The following is an 18,869-nucleotide window of genomic DNA, read 5'->3' as shown; positions in this document are numbered from 1 at the left end:
ATATGGTACTGGTGAACACTTTTTTCACCAAGCAGCAAGAACGTCTAATTAAGTACAAAAGCGGCGGAAGGTCCAGCCAGATAGATTACTTGATGTATCAGAGGAAAGATTTACGCGAGGTAAAAGATTGTAAGGTCATACCAGGAGATTACGTGTGTGCAACATCGTTTGGTAGTGATGGACTTGGTTATGGAAACTGAACAAATAGGGAAGGAAAAAATCCAGGGGCCAAAAAGGATTAAATGGTTTAAACTGCCTTGTAGGCAGTTTAAAGAAAAAGTTTTAGAGGAACTAACTGATGAAATTGAAGATGTTGATGAATGGTGGAACAGAACGATGGGTTGCTAGAGAAATATTGGGTGAAAGTAGTGGCGAGATGTTCGAAAATAAGGAAACGTGGTGGTTCAGTGAAGAAGTGAAGGATGCAACGAAGCAAGAGATGCAAAGAAAGGCCAAATGGAAGAGGAGACTGGATGGCCTATAAGGAAGCAAATAAATTAGCAAATAAAACTGTAGCAATTGCTAAGGATAGAGCATATGATCAGCTATACAAAGAGCTAGATACCAAGGAAGAGCAAGGAAAGATCTTTAAACTAGCACACATGAGAAATAAGAATACCAAGGATATAACACAAACAAGACAGATTAAGGATAAGGATGGAAATGTACTGAGAAATGAGAGACATAATGAGATGGGAAGAATATTTTGAGGCCTTATTGAATGAAGAAAATGAAAGATTTTTAAGAGGAGATGGACACACAAATTGTGGACCAGTCACAGAAATAACAAAAGCTGGGAAAGATGAAAAATAGTCAAGCGGTGTGACCGGATGGCATACCTGCAGAACCCTGGAAGGCTCTTGATGAGGAAGGAATTGAGATATTGTGGCAGTTAATGAAAAAGATTATGGAAAGTGAGACGATACCCCGAAAAATGGAGAGAAGGTATATTAATCCCAATATTCAAAGAGGGAGGGGACATTCTGTGTTGTGAAAATTACCGAGGAATAAAGCTCATGTGCGTATGTCACATACACTGAAGGTATTTGAAAGAATTATGGATGAATTATCGGTAGACAGCAACTAGGATTCATGAAGGGGCTAAGCACTGTGGATGGTATTTTCGCTCTGAGACAATTATGGAAAAGTACAGAGAGAAGCAAAATGTCTTGCATATGGCCTTTATAGACCTTGAGAAGGCATATGACAGAGTACCACGTCAAGAAATATGGAGACGTCTCAGGGAGAGAGGAGTGATGGAGAAGTATGTCAGAATGATCAGGGAGATGTATAGAAATGTAAAGACCAGCGTCAGAACTACAGTTGGAAGAACAGAAAATTTCCAAGTTGGAGTAGGGGATCTGCTCTGAGCCCACTTCTGTTTAATATCGTCTTGGATGTGTTAACAGAGGATGTCGGGGAGGAGCCACCATGGTGTCTCCTCTATGCAGATTAACATAGTCTTGGTAGCCGAGAACTGGGAAGAACTGGAGGATAAGCTTGTAAGATGGAGATATGCCTTGGAGAGTAGAGATTCAAGAATAAGCAGGAAAAAGACAGAATATATGACAACTGAACTGGATGGCGACCAGCAAACAACAATCAAATTAGGCGGAGGAAACATCAAAAGGGTCCATAAATTCAAGTGCCTTGGCTCAGTGATTGACAATGAGGGGAACATGGAAGAGGAAATTAACAACCAGATTTCGTGAGGTTGGAACAACTGGAGGAAGGTGTCTGGTGTCATATGCGATAGGAAAGTCCCTATAAGATTAAAGGGCATAGTGCACAAGGCAGTGGTCAGACCAGCAATGACATATGGATTGGAAGCAGCACCTCTAAAGAAAACAGAGGGCAGAAAGTTGAACGTAACCGAGATGAGGATGCTTAGATGGATGAGTGGAGTAACCAAAATGGACAGGGTTAGAAATGAACATATTAGGGGTACAGTAAAAGTCACTGAAGCATCAAAGAAAGTGCAAGAGGCAAGGTTAAGATGGCATGGCCACCTGATGAGAAGAGAAGAGCAACATATGGCAAGAGAAGTGATGGACGTGGAGGAACACGAAGGAGAGGAAGACCTAAGACCAGGTGAAAAGATTGCATTAGAGATGATATGGGGGAGAAGGGAGTATGGGAGGAAAAGACACAGGACAGAGGTAGATGGAAGAGGCTCATTAAAAACGGCGACCCCGAATAGAGATACAGCTGGGAAGAAGAAGGTACTTCAGATAAGTCGAGACATTTTACCAAGGTTTTAAGTACGGGCAGTCGCCAGTTTACGACGGGGGTTCCGTTCTTGCAAAGCGTCGTAAGCCGAAATTTGTCGTACGCTGTAAATCGTCATCAACTGAAATATTGTCGAAAATCCTAAGAAAACATTACTTTTAATGCTATGAGTCGATTAAAAACTATGTAAACTGCATTTTTATTGAGTTTCTCATGGAAAAAAACTCCAAATATTGATTATTTTTCCTTTTCAGTTGTAAACTGCGAAATAATTTCTGATGAATATATTAAAAAATGCCGTAATCTTGTAACGTCGTAAACCAAACCATGGAATGAGAGAAAAATACATTTGATTTACAAACTTTATTATTTTTACTCCTGTTACAGTTAAAACCAATAGTTGTTAGGATAAGAGTTTTGAAGCAGTTTTAAGTCATTCTTTAGTCAGAATTGGTGATGATCGGTAGCGTCGGCTGCGGAATTGTTAGTGTTGAAGGCATTGAAAGTCAGTTGAGTTTTGTGTTTTGTTGATTTGTTGTTGTTAATGTTGTTGCTTAGAGTTGTTGTACCTGTGCTGTTGGGTTTGTTGTGCTTGCGAGTTTCTGTTGGGTTATATGAGTTGCTGTGGTTGAGGGTTGTTGTTGTTAGAGGCTGTTGTGGTTTTTTGGTGTGGTTGTGAGTTGTTGAGGGTTGTTGTTGTTAGAGGCTGTTGTGGTTTTTTGGTGTGGTTGTGAGTTGTTGAGGGTTGTTGTTGGTGAGCTGCTGTGATTCCTTGGTGTTGCCTTTTTGTATGTGATTGTTTGTGCAGTGGTCTTTTGTTGTGGTTGTGTTCCTTTGCTGTTAAGTTGTGGTCCTTGGATGTTGTTGAGTAGTGGTTGTATTCCTTGTTTGTTGTTGTGTTGTGGTCGTTGGGTGTTGTGTTGTGTTGTGGTTCTTGTTGTTGGTATCTCCGTGATCTCGACTGGCAGACAGCACAGTCCTGAGTATCTGGAGTTGGGTGAGTAGTACAAGTTTTTTTTTTTTTTGTTCTGTGTAGGTAAGTCAATTGTCCTGCGTGTATTCCGTAAAGAGGAAAGTGTGACTGAAGGTGAGTTTGGTAGATGGATTGATTAAGTTTATGTGGGGGGGGGACTTTGCCCGCTTGTTTTTAAGATTGTAATCCAACCACATTATTTTTTGGATTATGCCCACTCTCTCTCAAATATTGATTATTTTGCCTTTTCAGTCATATTTCTTCCAACGGATTGGTGGCATAAGCGTCGTAAACTGCGAAATAATTTCTGATGAATATATTAGAAAATGTCGTAACCTTGTAACGCTGTAAGCCAGAACAGTCTTGGACATTTTAGCCTGGTTTTAAGTCGGTCGTTCCGCCTTTTAATCCAGTGTCAGAGGGTTTAGAAAGGCACTTGATAAGAGGAGAATAGGTCATATACAGCCTATACCCTCTTTGTACCCTTCTTTTTAGGAAGAGAGAATACCCAATACATCAGATTTAGATTTGCCCAAACCATGGAATGAGAGAAAAATACATTTGATTTACAAACTTTATTACTTTTACTCCTATGTTACAGTTAAAACTAATAGCACAGGGAAAACTAAACAAAAAAGAAAAAGAAAAATTCTAGATATAATAACCAAAATTAAAAGGAACTCAAAAAACCAACTAAACTAAAAAAAGAAAATTGTTGACATTCGTGACATCAACTTGACAAAACAGAAAGCAAAAGACTTCCACTTTCTGTGAGCACACAAGTCAAGATCATCCTTTGCGAGTTTTTGCTATTCAACTCGACAATCGCAGTCATTTGAAGTCCCACTTCAAACGCTTAACTAATTTGCTAATTAAGCTCCACCTCTTGCCAAAATGGAGTTCCATCCACTTTTCAAACTGTGATGATAAAGGATTACAAAGACATTTGACTACAATCCTATACTTCTCATCATTATTTTTCATTTCTCTTGTGGAGAAGTGACATTAATATACTAAATTGTGTAAAACTGACATTAATGTAGTCAGTTCTTGAAGCATCTGACACAGCTGTAACAAGTCCAACCTCAAACAATGCTTTGTAAACTACTATCCAGAAAAGGCAGCCATCTCCAATGTTGTATTGTAAACTCACATAACTTAGGTTAAAGGACTTTTAATCCCTTCAAATACTGATAACCATCACATTTAAAATGTGGAAACATTTGTTTTATTTTTCAATTCTAAACCTTGATATGAAACTGCCTAAATCTGCATGAGATATTTGAGTACTACTATGCATCACAACTTCCTTTCAATGTACCCATTTCAATGTTCTCTATGTCATCCATTATTTACTGTAACAAAATTCAACAATGGGAATGGAACAAATACTTGCTAAATCTTACAGTTCTTAAAAGTGAAATACAGTATGAAGTCAACAGCTGATGAAGTCAACAACCGTGCAGAAATAAAGACCAAAATAAAAGCTCAGGATGTAGTTGAAGGCCAAAACGAATATGCTTTTTACAGCCTTGAAAATACTATGCATGAACCACTCACACACACTATAATTAAAACTATGGATAATGAGATCTCCTCACTTTGTCCTATTTCAGAAACTTAAATAAAGGGCACACCCAATCGTGACCATGTGGCTTCATTACTCTTACATTCTTCGACACAGAGCACACGAGATCTTACGCCGAGATCTTCGCCAAGTACAGCGAATAAATAAATCTTCCTCACAGTCCTGCCAAAAAACGACTCTCACAATGACACCCATTCAGTCTCATTCTCAAGCCGGCCACTGACTGGTGAGAGAAAAAAAAAAAAAAGATTCAACAAGTCAACAAGTTCTGGTACGGATCTACTCTATCGTCTATTTCAGTTAAATACTGTCCACGCAAGACCATGCACATTAGCACGTTAAAATGGTGTTAATATATCAAACAGACCCTAAAATAACGATAGATTAGAGTGATGAGTTAGATTAATTGTTAATCCTTCAAAGTCACTGGGACTTTTCGTTAAATGTTGTTCGTAGCACCTGTCTATATGTATTATAAAGACCAAATCTTAATTGAAACTACATATATAAATAATTGGTAATAGTACATACTGTAAACACATTTATCCAACCTACAAGTAACTCTCTTGGTAACTGATTCTTACGCAACAAAACTATTATAATTTTTCTGATACATGAAATACTTTACAATAAGCTGAAGGACAACACAGCTCCTCGAGTAAATTGAGACTTCTGAAACTGAGGTACATAAAAAAAACCAGGAACAAAGTCTGATTCTCAAATAACTGAAGTCTTCTGTGGATGATGAGTGGTACTTTGAAGTCCTTTTCATTATACACTCTGGCTACAATGCATATATTTCATGTTAAATCATACTTTATTTGAAATAAAAGAACCAAACAAAAAACCTCCCAATTTGTCATTAGCAACCTATGTCATCACTTAATTTCACGACAAAAAATTGTTAATGACCCATTGACAAATTGTACATACATCTAGAGATTCAAACAGAAAAAAAACTCAGTTTCTAAAGAAGTTAAAAGAACATTCCAAAAAAAAAATGACAAACATTTCTCAAATGTCATTCACAAAATTCCCCAGCAAAGAGGATTTCTTAACCTACAAAAAAAAAAAAAAAAAAAAAAAAAAAAAAAAAAAAAAAGGAGCTTTGAATGTCGATAGATATCTTCATTTTTGGGGAATGAGATCATCTTTGCACTCTGTGTAAACGCTGGAGATGACACTAGCATCAGCAGTCCACATCTCTGACCACGTGTCAGAGACATGACACTGAGTCAAAGCTTGAAGCAGTGTTTTAAATGATGGTGGGCTAGGTATAATTAGAAACTCTTGCTTGTTCTGTTAAATGTGGTGTAATGACGCCTTATCTTTGCTGTCGATATTGGCTCCTTGGTTGAAAGGCTAAGCAGAAAGGCTCCCAAGGACACCAGAAGATGTCAAGTAACACTGCCTTCAAGCACAAATGTAACGTGGGCCATCAAAGCACTTATGTTATATACAACATCAGCTGGTAATATCTTTGTTCTGTGCCGGGTTTCTCTAGCAGCAACGAACAATTCAAGGAAGAAAACAGTAGTCTGATAATAATTGTGAAACTACAGAACCCATTAGAATAACAAAAACAATTAAAATACATCATCAAGGCCAAGTTAGATGGAAACTTACTGCACCAGCTTTGCCAAGCGCTTTGAATCAGAATAACTTTCACAAGCTTATTCAACTTTGTTTATCAAGTTGTACTTTCACTCAAGCGACCCTTTTAAATGTTGCTGGTGATATCTGCTTTCACACAAGAAACAAGCAATCATATATAAAAGCATAAATCACATTCATTGGTGTGACCCTGAAAGATGCAAAGTGCATGACTCGAAACAGCGACATCTCAAGACAGTCCTGCACGCTGGATTCGTCGAAATTATGTGTCGTACACTCCAAAAATATAACGTATTTGCTCTACTTGAAATGGACTATTATTGTCATGTGGTAACAGACTGCAAGGTTTGAAAATTCAAAGTAGTAGTAATGCGCTATACCTCTGTTTTGACCGTAATCCACAACAGATTCGAAAAATGCCCGGTACATTTAGGTACTGTGAATCATTATCAGTATAATTCCCTGCATGTTAATTATGCTAATCATACTTGTGACCATAACCTCTTAATTAATTTATATTTATCAATTCAGGTTTCAAAGTTTTATTAAAGTGTTATTATAATGTAACTAATGGAGGAATCTAGTCTAACAAAGAGCCCATTTTGTTAAAGTTAAAGAAAAGAGATTACTGGCGAGTATCTGTAAAACACAGAAAAAAAAAAACTTTCATTTGACTCACGATAATCAGAGGGACGCTGGAAATTATGACTTACTAAGTGGATGGTTCAAATAAATTCAAATTTATTCTACTGCAGAACACAGAAAAAAAACTTTCATTTGACTCATGATAATCAGAGGGACGCTGAAAATTAAGACCTACTAAAGTTTTGACTCAATGAACTTTTCTAATGTTGATACATCCGTCCCTTTAAGAGGAGAATTTCTTATACCAAATACGAGTATATGTACTGGTAACTATTCAAGCAGTGACCATGTTCATGAACAATTACTATAACAGAAGATGTTCGTTATCTCACTCTAATGGGGAAAACTTACTGCAATTATCCCTTCACAAAAAAAAATAATACAGTACCAATTTTACAAAGAATACAGCACATGAAATACATAAAACTGCATAGACAGCCAAGTTAACAAAAACATTTACAATTATCTTTAGCTTCAAGAAATAAAAGCCTCTGCTTGTACTAACACCTCAACAACCGAAAGGAGTCGATTATCAAAGCCACAATTACCTCCTTTAACATAACAACATAAAGTTTAATAGTAGGAGGAACCTCCTTTGCACGAGGTAGCCCCTCGTGTCACCTGTGGCGTACACACTTTCAGCATCTATATTTGGACCAGAAGTGTGTATTGTACTTATCAGAAAGGCTAGGAAGTGGGAACTTCCACTTAAACATGTGGTTTTGTTACCAACAAACAAAAATTAACAGAAATTCTAACTTAAAATGCACTGACCTTGGTGAGAGGGCAGTCTATCTTTGCAAACAAAGCAAAAATGTGCTGGAGATTCTAGTATGGGAAGCATTGAGACGTGCAAATTCTACGACCGGGTCTACATAATCTCATCCACTTCTGGCACCGTCAGAAAACTCTTGTGTACGAAGAAGCGACCGCGTGATTCTCTGCCATTGGGGCAAATCAGTACAGGGACTGTAAATGTTTTCGATAAGTTGTCATTCAAGCCTGAAGTTCAGTTCCTGCCATCTAAACACTACTGAACAATAAATAACTAAAGGTGCAAGTACTGTGGATAAGGCACTCTCCAGGATCAGGGGAAAGATCTCCTCCATAGCTAATGACTGCCTCACTCATTTTAAGAAGGTAATGGTCACCTGGCATTATAGCATAAGTTACAGACTGTAGATGACTCGTTAGTTCGTCAAAATTTTCATTTCATAACTGCAAACCTTTAAACTTAAACAGGTTGGACATACTTCTTGAGCTCAATGGTCAACATACAGTTCAAATAAGTGAATTATAATGTTTTTCCAAAATCAGAGTTCTAATAATGAATACTGACATAGGATATGTTCAATCCTGGCTCCAAACGCATGGTATGTGGAACACATCTTTCATTACAAAATACACAAACTTAATCATCAGCCTTCTCAATACAACCATATACATTTTTATAATCAAATCTAGATATCTCCCTACTCTTGAAGATGGCTTACATCTCCTCGCCAACTGGCGCAAAGATGCAGGCAATCTTCAACTGCAGGGAAGATTCACCATCAATGAATATGACTACTGATTCTTCTGCTTAGAAGAATGTTAAAAAGAAGTTTAACCAGACCACTGATGGAAGATGAAACTCACAACTTATCCTTTAAAATAATAATAATATTTAGATTAACTTACTACTCGAACCTGAGGCCTTACCTAACCTAATAAATACTGATCAACTTAACACTAGAAATACCAAACCTGAACAGATTCAAGTATATCTTCAAAAGTCAGTAGACACGAAATGATGTGTACTTATGTTCCACAGAAAACTCTGCTGGTCAGTAAGTCCGCGAATAGTGGCGATCAACTGTATGTAATTCCTAAGCCTTGCATAATCACTGCAGAGATTCCTTGCTAAGCCTTTCTTGAGCCAAAAATAGTCTTTTGAACTTCGACACCTCGACCGTCCTCTCGAGCCTATACCAAACTCCTTCAATTTCCTCTCTCTCTAATTTCTGTTCCTCCTTCCCCTCTGAACTCACAACATTTTAAGGCTGATTTTTCAAAACGATGAACCCCTTGACCAGCACTGTGAGAGTCAAAACCTGATTTGGTGGTCTGGTTAAAACGCTTGACAATAAATGACTAGCTTTACGTGCAAACGTACACTCTTACTTCTAATCAACCTACATAAAATATTTGAATGTCTCAACAGAAACCTAACATATTATTTAAACGATTCATATCTATACCTCATAACACCGAACATCTCCACTTACTTGAGAAATATTACTCAAGACTTATGAATATCAGTGCTGAATTAGGCCTAAGCTCAGCCATGAGAGAGGCTCTTGCTAGTTGCAATGAAGCATCACTAATGTGAAAATAGAAATTTCACAGCTTTGTTGTACCAAATTACATTTACAGTGAGTAAATCAAGTTGTTTGTTTTCAGCAACAGAATATTACCTCTGAAAATGATCAATTGAAATTTACAAATAATACAGCCACAATTAAATTGAATTTACATGAAAAATTGCAGTGAAGAACTACATTCTTATTCAGTTGAAAAAATAAATAGTATTAAATAGTACAGTACTATATCAGAGACGTACATCTTTTTTAGTCTGCTTTAAACAACAAAATAACAAGTCAGTTCTTTACACAACAAAAGAAAACTCACTTTCATTCTGTATGCAAGGCAATGCATATAAAAACAAAGCAATATAAAGTTGACCGAATCCATCTCAGACAACTTCTATAAGTATAACGACTGGATCAGGCTCCGGCAATGACTCTTAACGAAAACATCATTCAGCTTCTGAAATGCCATTTTCAAAGGTCAACGAACTGACTAGAATAGTCTTACACATTCCTTCACAGCCCTCTTTATGTCTTTTTACTTTGAGTATGCACAGTGGTCCCTCCGTATTCGGGGGGATGCGTATCAGACCCCCCGGGTGAATAGTTAGAACCCACGAATAGTTGGATCCCCTATAAAAATGCTCAAACTTTTATTTTGTTAGTTAAAACTCAAGAAAAACCCACTAAAAATTCTAATACCTGGATTTTTTTAATAGTTTTATCACAAAAAGTGTATTTTACAATGAAATTGATAAAAGAAAAAAAAAGGAATTTGTGGAAATTTCTCATAAAAAATACAGCAAACAGGCGAATTTTCCGTGAATAATGAGGGGAAATGTCCCAGAGGGAAATCAACGAATGTGTGAGTCCGCGAATCCGAAGAACACGAATATGGGGGGTCCACTGTTTTACGTTCTACAGCAAAGTTACGGTTTTATCAAAGGGTTACAGATTTACTTAGTTTCGTTCTCTGACATATTTGGAGCAGTGGGAATTCAACCTAGAAACTAGCGCACAAAATAACTGCCATTTTGGAACCACGAGGCTAAGTCCATGATGTGATAATTTCAGAACCTCAAAGTTAAGCCCACGATGTGATAGTTCCCATACTTATAATAACTAAGATGACAATAGAAACAGGTTTACCACCTCTAAAACTCGCTGGCACGCACTATCCTGATTCCATCTTTGCTTATAAAACCTCTGGACGAGGAAAATATAACGATTAAGTGGTGGCGTAATTAAGAATAAACCTTTAGTCTGCGCTAGATGAGTAATGGTAAACAGAAAAATATCTTTACTAATAAATATTCACAAATGCCAATTTCGGCACTCCTTATATAAAGGAGGCGCAGTAAACTTTAAATGACCTTCTTCAAGCCACACACTATAAGCTAACTTCAAGAAATCCCGTTAACGAAGTCCACGAGTCAAATTAAGAGACGCAAGTAAATATGTAAACCCTTTTGCAAAAGCAAAATTCAGAGCATTTCAGAATGACAGCCAATAAATTCTGCTTATTGTCTTTAAGTAACGTAAGTACAAGACTGAACACGAAATATGAAGCAACGTTTCAATATATATGGCCACTGATAAGGTGCACTTTAGCTATACATCTCGTAACACCATCTCTATACACCCTTCTACTACAACCTACAAAGAACGTACCACTACTGTCTTTTTCTCAGGAACTGGAAAACAAAGTGAGCATTGTCTACAGCTCTTGTGAGAGCCTAGTAGAGTATCAGGGTGGACTCACAGAGCATAACCACAACACTTTATACAAATGTGGCAAAGGTAACAATGGAGAAAGAATTGGAGAGAAAAAAAATTACAGTGTACAGTTCCTCAACATTCATAAGGTAACAACAGAGTATCATGGGACTTTTAGTATGTATCGCCTCAGTCCTCTGACGAGGGTTTAATAAGTTAAACTTATGAAGCTCAGCAGCTTCCTAAGAGAAATACTGTCACAGTATCGAGAATGAAAAGTAAGGATAATAGTATTCAATATTCACTCGTGATGTGCAAAAATTCCACTACTACCGCGGTTAAGGCAAATTTTAATATACTCTTACTACAAAAATCAGTTGGCTGTCACAGCTACGATTTTGCGATAGCACATTACGCTAGGAAATCCTGAGTATTTATATTCCACTATGACTAAAATAAATCGATATATCAAGAAATATAGTACTTGAAAGAAAAATAAAACAATAGGATCAACTCATAAAATTAAAAGATTAAATATCACATAGTTACAAATAGACTAAATGCTATAAAACAACTTTGGTGTCCCACTGACAAGGACTTTGCAAATAATAGTAGCGTAGAAACACGCAGTATGCAGTGCCATAATTCAACAAGTGTCAGCTGGTTAGAACTACTAATCTACAATACAGCATCAAGATTAAGCAAATCTGGGAATTACTGACAACTATCTTGAAAGTAACTTTGTTTATAGAAACTGAAGCCAAAATGGAGGCTCATCTTCATTGTCTATGAATACGGTACTTCTTTACCCTCCAAGTAATACAATGAAATAGGCACCGGTGATCTAACATCTACATAAGCATTAGCTACTTTTCAAATAACGTATTATAAGTCTGATAACCTTCGACTTGCGTTTACTTAAAGGCACTTTGCTCTAAAGAAAACTGCAGAGATTACTTGTTAGCCTGAGCTATTTTCCATCCAACCTCACTACGCAGCGACTGTTTATGAACACAAATGGAAAACTGCATCACTGAAGGAAAACAGGCACAATACTGTACAATTTTATTTATATATAAGAATCTCTGGTTCTTTTTGAAAAACCAAGCTGATCTAGACAAGCAGAAGACTCCACACTCTCACCTGAGCTTAGGAGAACATTGCACAGCAAGTCTGCGCCACAGGATGAGCAGGGTAAAGGTTTTGCATAAACTTTCAGGAGACACAGCACTAATAAAACAATGAGGTTCACTCAGTAAAGTTATAGCGCTGACTTCAAAGATGAAATGATCCCAAAGCATGGCTAATTACAGTCTTTTTCAGGCTAGCATAAGTCCTTGACAACTCAATATTGAAACAATCAACGGGCTACTTTCTCAACCAATTGCATAAAATGTAAAGAGGTTCAAAGTTGTTCTAATATCTCTCATCAAACGAGACTTGCTTGCTGACTCCTGAATTCCAGTAGAGCCCTTTTTAAAATCAACTGTCAAGTTTTTACTAAAGTTACAAATAACTCTTTACCACAAAAGTAACATGAACTTCCACCACAACTTTCTCCTCACGTCTGTCATGAGAAATATATCTGGATAAAAAAACAATTCCTACTGATGACAAGGAAAGATCTATGACATTGCAACAGTAAGAATGATTTTCTCATGATGAAGTGCTGTAATATTCAAAAGGCAGACAAACCATACCACCCACTATACTCCAATAAAAAAAGCACTTCAACTGCAGGAAAGCAGGGGTTTACATTTTGCATACATGAAACAACTGGTAACAGACTTAAATCATCAAATACTATGAGCAAGATGATTTAACAGATCCTAAAAATGGCTCTGTATCACTGACTGTTGCCACCAGGATCCAGACCTCCTTACTAGAAGAGCTACAGTATCCAAGCCATCTGGCACATTAAGAAATGCAGCATAAACTTTCATTCTTTTACAGTCCTTTACAGCTGCCTTATAATCAAATTCAACATTTCTGGACAATCTTCAGTATGTCAGAGAAATTTCTAACTATTTTTACCTAATCTTTCAATCAAATCACTGCTGATAGTTTTAATTATCGTGACTACAAAGCCTAGTCCCTGAGCTGACTATAGCACCAACTTAGCTGCGCTGAGAAGCAAACTTCAAACGGATTTCTTTGTCTTTCGGAACATCACATTTTCATTCCATGGAAATGTAAATTACTTTGAAATTAATTTCTGACTACTGCAAAGATTGCAGAATAAGTTGCATAATTCAATGGGAAGCTGCCTTTCATCAGTGCTCTGTCATCAGTAATTCTAGAAGACAGATCAATTTGTATTGCATACGACACATTTCCATACCAACACCTTAATCATATTTAGCTTTCGCGGTCCACAGTATCCCGCATACGCACATTTTCTTACAGCTCACATCACCTGACTCCAATTAAGAAACAGTGCTTTATGCTGTAAAAATATAAACTATTCCATCATAAAAGCCTCACACGAAATGAGTTCAGGCAGTTCCCGGCTTATGACGGGGTTCTGTTCTTGAGATGTGTCGTAAGCCGAAAATTGTCGTAAGTCGGAAAATCGTCAAAAACCCAAGAAAACCTTACTTTTAATGCTTTGGCTGTACTGACAACTATGCAAACTGCAGCTTTACTGCATTTTTCATTAAAAAAACCCATCAAATATTGATTATTTTGCATTTTTGGGTCATATGTCTTCCGTCAGATGGGCTGCGCAAGCAGCGTAACCCTGCAACATGCGTCGTGAGCCTGGAAATAATTTCTGACGAGTATAATTGATAAGCGTTGTAACCTTGGAACGTCGTAAGCCGAACCCGTTGTAAGCCGGGAACTGCCTGTACAAATAGATATCTACAAGGGAAGTAAGAAATTTGAAGGCCCATGACTTCTTTGCAGGAGTCTGATGGAAGCAGGAGGCCCTTGAAGACTCAGTGAGTTCTCGTAGCATATTTGAGTAGAGGTGCTACACAGCACGTGAAGGCCTGTCTCCAGCGGGGACATAAAGACAGCAGACTCTCCCACAAAGACCCTGACACTTTTCCAGAGGCACACTTCCAAAGACAATGAACATAAGGACATAAAGCACAAGCACAACTTACAAAATACTTAATAACAACTTACAAAATACTTAATGATAATAATAATATTATTCAGGAACAAGACAAAGCTCACAAAACATTGCTATCATAAGGCAGTGACATTTAAACAAAAGTAGCGACAAATCTATAACATTGTTCAATAGTAATTAAAAATGGAAAAAGTAACTTAAAATGATAATTATGTACAATGGACTAAGATGAAGACAAATAAATTAGTGAAAAAATTAGCTATGAAAACCAAAGACTTGATTTGAAACTTTGCCATGCCAAGAACTGGGCAAAACCTTGCAGATCTGTCTTAACATCACAAAATGTTAAATACTATGTGGAAAACTGTTGGTTCCTACCAATGGATTCATGGCACATGCTTAAATAGTCCATCCCGGCTCTGCTTTTCTTTTGTCTACAGGATTTAGAGGAGTATGTGTTTGGGGACATTACGGACTTTGGTTAAGAATCAATATGATGAAACAATATGTTTTGAGCGTTTAGCAAGAAAGTATATACATAGTACTAACAGCCTATATTTGAGCACACAAATGTGTGAGACAAACAGCCATCAATCATCCCAAACACACTGAACGAATAACATTCTGTGTCGAATGTAATGGATACTAGTTGAATTATTGTTTAATGCTATCAATCACCAGAGGGAGCTTTCACCCCCCCCCCCTTAGAAGCCAGGCCATGGATCCCTAACTTAATCTTGTTGCATTCTCATTAGAAACTACCTTTTGTTTCTGTTGCACCCACAACAGACACCTCTTCCATCCAAATACTACTTCAAACTGCTCAAACCCATTGTGACAATTGGTAAAATCACTGTTGCCTTTGGAATCGCAATCCAGACATCATTTGCTAGAAACGTTGTTTCCAATGTTGTCCCAGAGAGTGTCTAATACCTCAACAGACATCATTCTTACAGCCTTTAATAGGACAACAAATCACTGGAGATGTATGTTCTTATTATGTTTGTGCTGCATACACTTAGTATATTACAACTGATAGGTGATAGCATCTTCTTCTTAATCATAGCTCTCAGAAATCATTTCAGTCCTGGCACAGATGAGACATAACTGGACGAGTTCTACAAGTCAAGGACAGCCTTTGTACGGATCATTTCGTCGATAACCTTCGTAATAAAGGTACACCAACCAAAGACAGAAAAAAACTGGAGATCTCCGATATCATTATAAATGGTAAAATGCCTAGTTCCTGCTGAATATACCAATGGAGGTTTGCAGGCCAAATGAAATTTGAGAATGAGCACCTTTCATAGGCCCGCCAAGGTTTGATGCATAACGATTGTTGCTATAATTTTCTAAGCGTTTAAAATCTACCTGAGAACTAAACAACAGTATAGCTCTTACAACACACATTCCTGAATGTCCGAAACAGAAGCAGCTCAACAAGATGATAAAGAAAAGGCACTGTAACAAAAGTTATACACAATGATGTTCATACGTGGTAATTATCAACTGACAACCTGAATGAAAAAAAAGGCATGAATTGTAACTACCCAAAAGACTCTGTTACAACAAGATTAAAATATTTGTTAAAATCCTTAAATTCATTGCATACTCACTGCATGAGTGCGAACGGCAATCACTACGAAAGATCGTGTGGGTAAAATAAATTAGCACATACTACAATCTACAAGAGATCTGAATACTGAGAGGTTACAAATTTAATCTCAAGCAAGACTTTCAGACTGTTCCGTCAGTTTCACCGAGTCTAACTTGGTAATACGACTTATAATGAGCAAAAAACCACTTCATCGAGAGGAATGAGACGATACATTTTGTCTTTCGGAAAACATGAAGTTTATACATCAACACTTAAAACCTAAAACATAACTAGTGTACCCCTAAGACAGTACTGCGCATGAACAGTACTAAGTATTGTCAGTTAAAATATCTGTCGCACAGGGATAAACAGTTCCGATTCATTTCCGCAGTTGAAAAAATATATACGACTAAATCAGTAACTTCTGAAGCAGAGTGAAACTGTTCATCTCTGTGGAAACAGACCAACAGCGTTTTCTATCAAAACTACATTTATACTGGGTAAGAATCACTTAGTTTTGTGAGAATCATGACCAAAGGCAGGTGCAGGTTTTCATTGTAGTGGGACTCCATAGCACTCTGAAAGATCCAAAAATGTTTGTATTAAGAACAAGCAAAATTCTTCTCAGTTTTCCTCAACTTATTACCATTGCAATACTCACTTTGTAGAAATTACAGTACACTGAAAAAAAATAACATCAACAGCATAAATAAAGTAGGAGATAAGCATGAATGAACTTACATCAATTCAAGAGCAAAAGTACCTTTAAAAAATACATCTCAGATTAAGGTTTTTTATTGCAGCCCTGGACAAAAAAGATCAGTCGCTGCATCCAAAGAATCTTGGTTATGATAACCAATCATTCTGGAGAATTATACTATACTGCAGAGAAGAATATCCACTTCTTAGTTGCTAACCATGACAGAAATGACAGGAAGTTTACAAAAAAATAACTTTCAAAATAAATCAGATTACAGGCAGTTCCCGGTTATTGGTGATCTCGGTTAATGGCGATCCGGTTTCGTGGCGCTTGTCTGGTGGCATAAAATCAACAATTTATGGTTCCAAAAAAGGTCAAGTTTTGGTTATCCCTAACAGAGAAACTTGGCGCCATAAATCGCCAAGTTTCGGTTAAGGGCGGTTTTTGCTCATCAGCACTCAGCCAATAGCCGGGGACTGCCTGTGTATACGTCATTTCACTCCATTACTTACTTTTCGAATGTACTGTTCAATCACGCAGTCATACTTTTCTAAAACGGCAACAAGAAAGTGTGGGCGGCACATGGCGGCAAACAGCTGGAAGGTTCCGGAGCGGGCGGGAGCGACAACGATTGCCGTGCCACCGGGGCGTAGCACGGCAAGAAGGCTACACAGGAGGCTCTCTCTTCCCTCGTCAAAAAACAAACTGGAAGTTTGAAAAGTGAGATTACTGATGTAGGCATCGAATGGAATATGAAATTCTGGCCAAAGGCCAAGTTTGCTCAGAGCTGTGATGAGGTTATTCAGTGCTGGACGGGGAAATTAGAGCAGCAAGGTTTTAACAGCGTTACAGGAGGAAAAATGAGAGCAGCAAGGTTTTAACAGCGTTACAGGAGGAAAAATGAGAGCAGCAAGGTTTTAACAGCGTTACAGGAGGAAAAATGAGAGCAGCAAGGTTTTAACAGCGTTACAGGAGGAAAAATTAGAGCAGCAAGGTTTTAACAGCGTTACAGGAGGAAAAATGAGAGCAGCAAGGTTTTAACAGCGTTACAGGAGGAAAAATTACAGCAGCAAGGTTTCAACAGCGTTACAGGAGGAAAAATTAGAGCAGCAGGTAACAGGGTTAGGAACAAAAGGGGTTGTGGCAACCAGGGGCCAAAGGGACGCTGCAAAGAACCTTCAGTGATGCCTACAGTATACCGCGTGAGGTGCACAGACAGTTCTAACCCCATACAGGGACTACTGATATAAAATCACAGTATCAAAATCCAATTATGACTGAAATTTGCAACAAAATATGTACAAGAGCTCTGAGAATTCAAGTCAAGTTGTAAGGTTCTTCAGTGATTAAAATACAACATAGTACTTTACAACAGTGTTGGTTACTCTCCTGATAATCAAAAATGAAAAAAAACTCAGAATTTTCTAAATGAAGACCCCAACTTTTATAGTTTATGAAATGTACCTTTATGAGGACCAAAGATGGTTGTTTTATGCACTTGTTTCAAACAACATTGACAAATTATACTTGAAAACAACATACGTACCAGTCAGCACACATGGCAATGTCGAATTTTCCGTGGTGCATCAATAATTCATCGTGTGAACCCCAACGAAGAACTCTGCCAAGAAAAATAATATAGAAGTATCATGAAAACAAATTAGAAAGCACAACATTTTTGTGATTTAATCATTTCTAAACTACTGACCTGATGTCCTTACAGCTACAGTATATATATATAATCACCTGAAGTATTCTGAAGTCATTACATATATTTTATGTTCCTGCAATAACAAGACTCTATTCTGTAGCTATGCAACAGGATAAACAAGAAATGCCTTTTTATTTAGATTTTGTTATAAATCACCATTTGATTTAGTGTCATAAATTACCAACACAACAATTATATTCACAGAGGGAAATACAGGCAGTCCTCGGTTATCGGCAGACTCGGTTAATGGCGATCCAGTTTTATGGCACTTGCCTAGTGCTAAAAAATCAGTGATTTATATTGCCGTAATGGGCCAAGTTTCAGTTATCGGAGCCATAAGGTTCTGATAAACCCAAAAACTGACGTACCTAGTTGATACATCTGTAGGCAGAGTGTTCTTCTCTAAGGACACTTTGACGTTTGTAATGGATAAAGCGTTCCCGTCTGTCAGCACCATTTTTGACGGCGCTCCACTGGCTGCGACCTAGAAAGTGCAATGAATGAGTACAACAAAGTCAAGAGGAAAACCTCTCTCATACTCATTCACCCAAAACATTTAAACAGTTTCTCTGGCAAAAGAATGTATGTATCAGAAAAGACATAGTTACAAAAACATGAGCAAAATGTATGAGGAGCTCGAATTAAACAAAGGGATGACAATGGAACATC

The 18,869-nt window shown here is 37.5% G+C and overlaps 1 protein-coding gene across 1 annotated transcript in view; it reads right to left on the bottom strand.

The window, feature by feature from the left end:
- Positions 1-3,762: 3,762 nt before the first annotated feature.
- The window catches only part of LOC135204782 (calmodulin-lysine N-methyltransferase-like), a 36,119-nt gene continuing 21,012 nt past the window's right edge, over positions 3,763-18,869 (bottom strand). The window contains exons 5-8 of the mRNA XM_064234960.1: positions 18,569-18,684; positions 18,036-18,110; positions 17,002-17,194; positions 3,763-16,367 (exon numbers count right to left, since the gene is read on the bottom strand). Coding sequence (XP_064091030.1) covers positions 16,281-16,367; positions 17,002-17,194; positions 18,036-18,110; positions 18,569-18,684 — 471 coding nt within the window. The 3' untranslated portion in view covers positions 3,763-16,280. The remainder of the gene's footprint in view (positions 16,368-17,001; positions 17,195-18,035; positions 18,111-18,568; positions 18,685-18,869) is intronic.

Source organism: Macrobrachium nipponense, chromosome 47, assembly GCF_015104395.2.
Source record: "Macrobrachium nipponense isolate FS-2020 chromosome 47, ASM1510439v2, whole genome shotgun sequence".
NCBI classification, from domain to species: domain Eukaryota; kingdom Metazoa; phylum Arthropoda; class Malacostraca; order Decapoda; family Palaemonidae; genus Macrobrachium; species Macrobrachium nipponense.
Note: the sequence above shows the minus strand (reverse complement) of the source record. Positions and strands in the feature narration are given on the sequence as shown.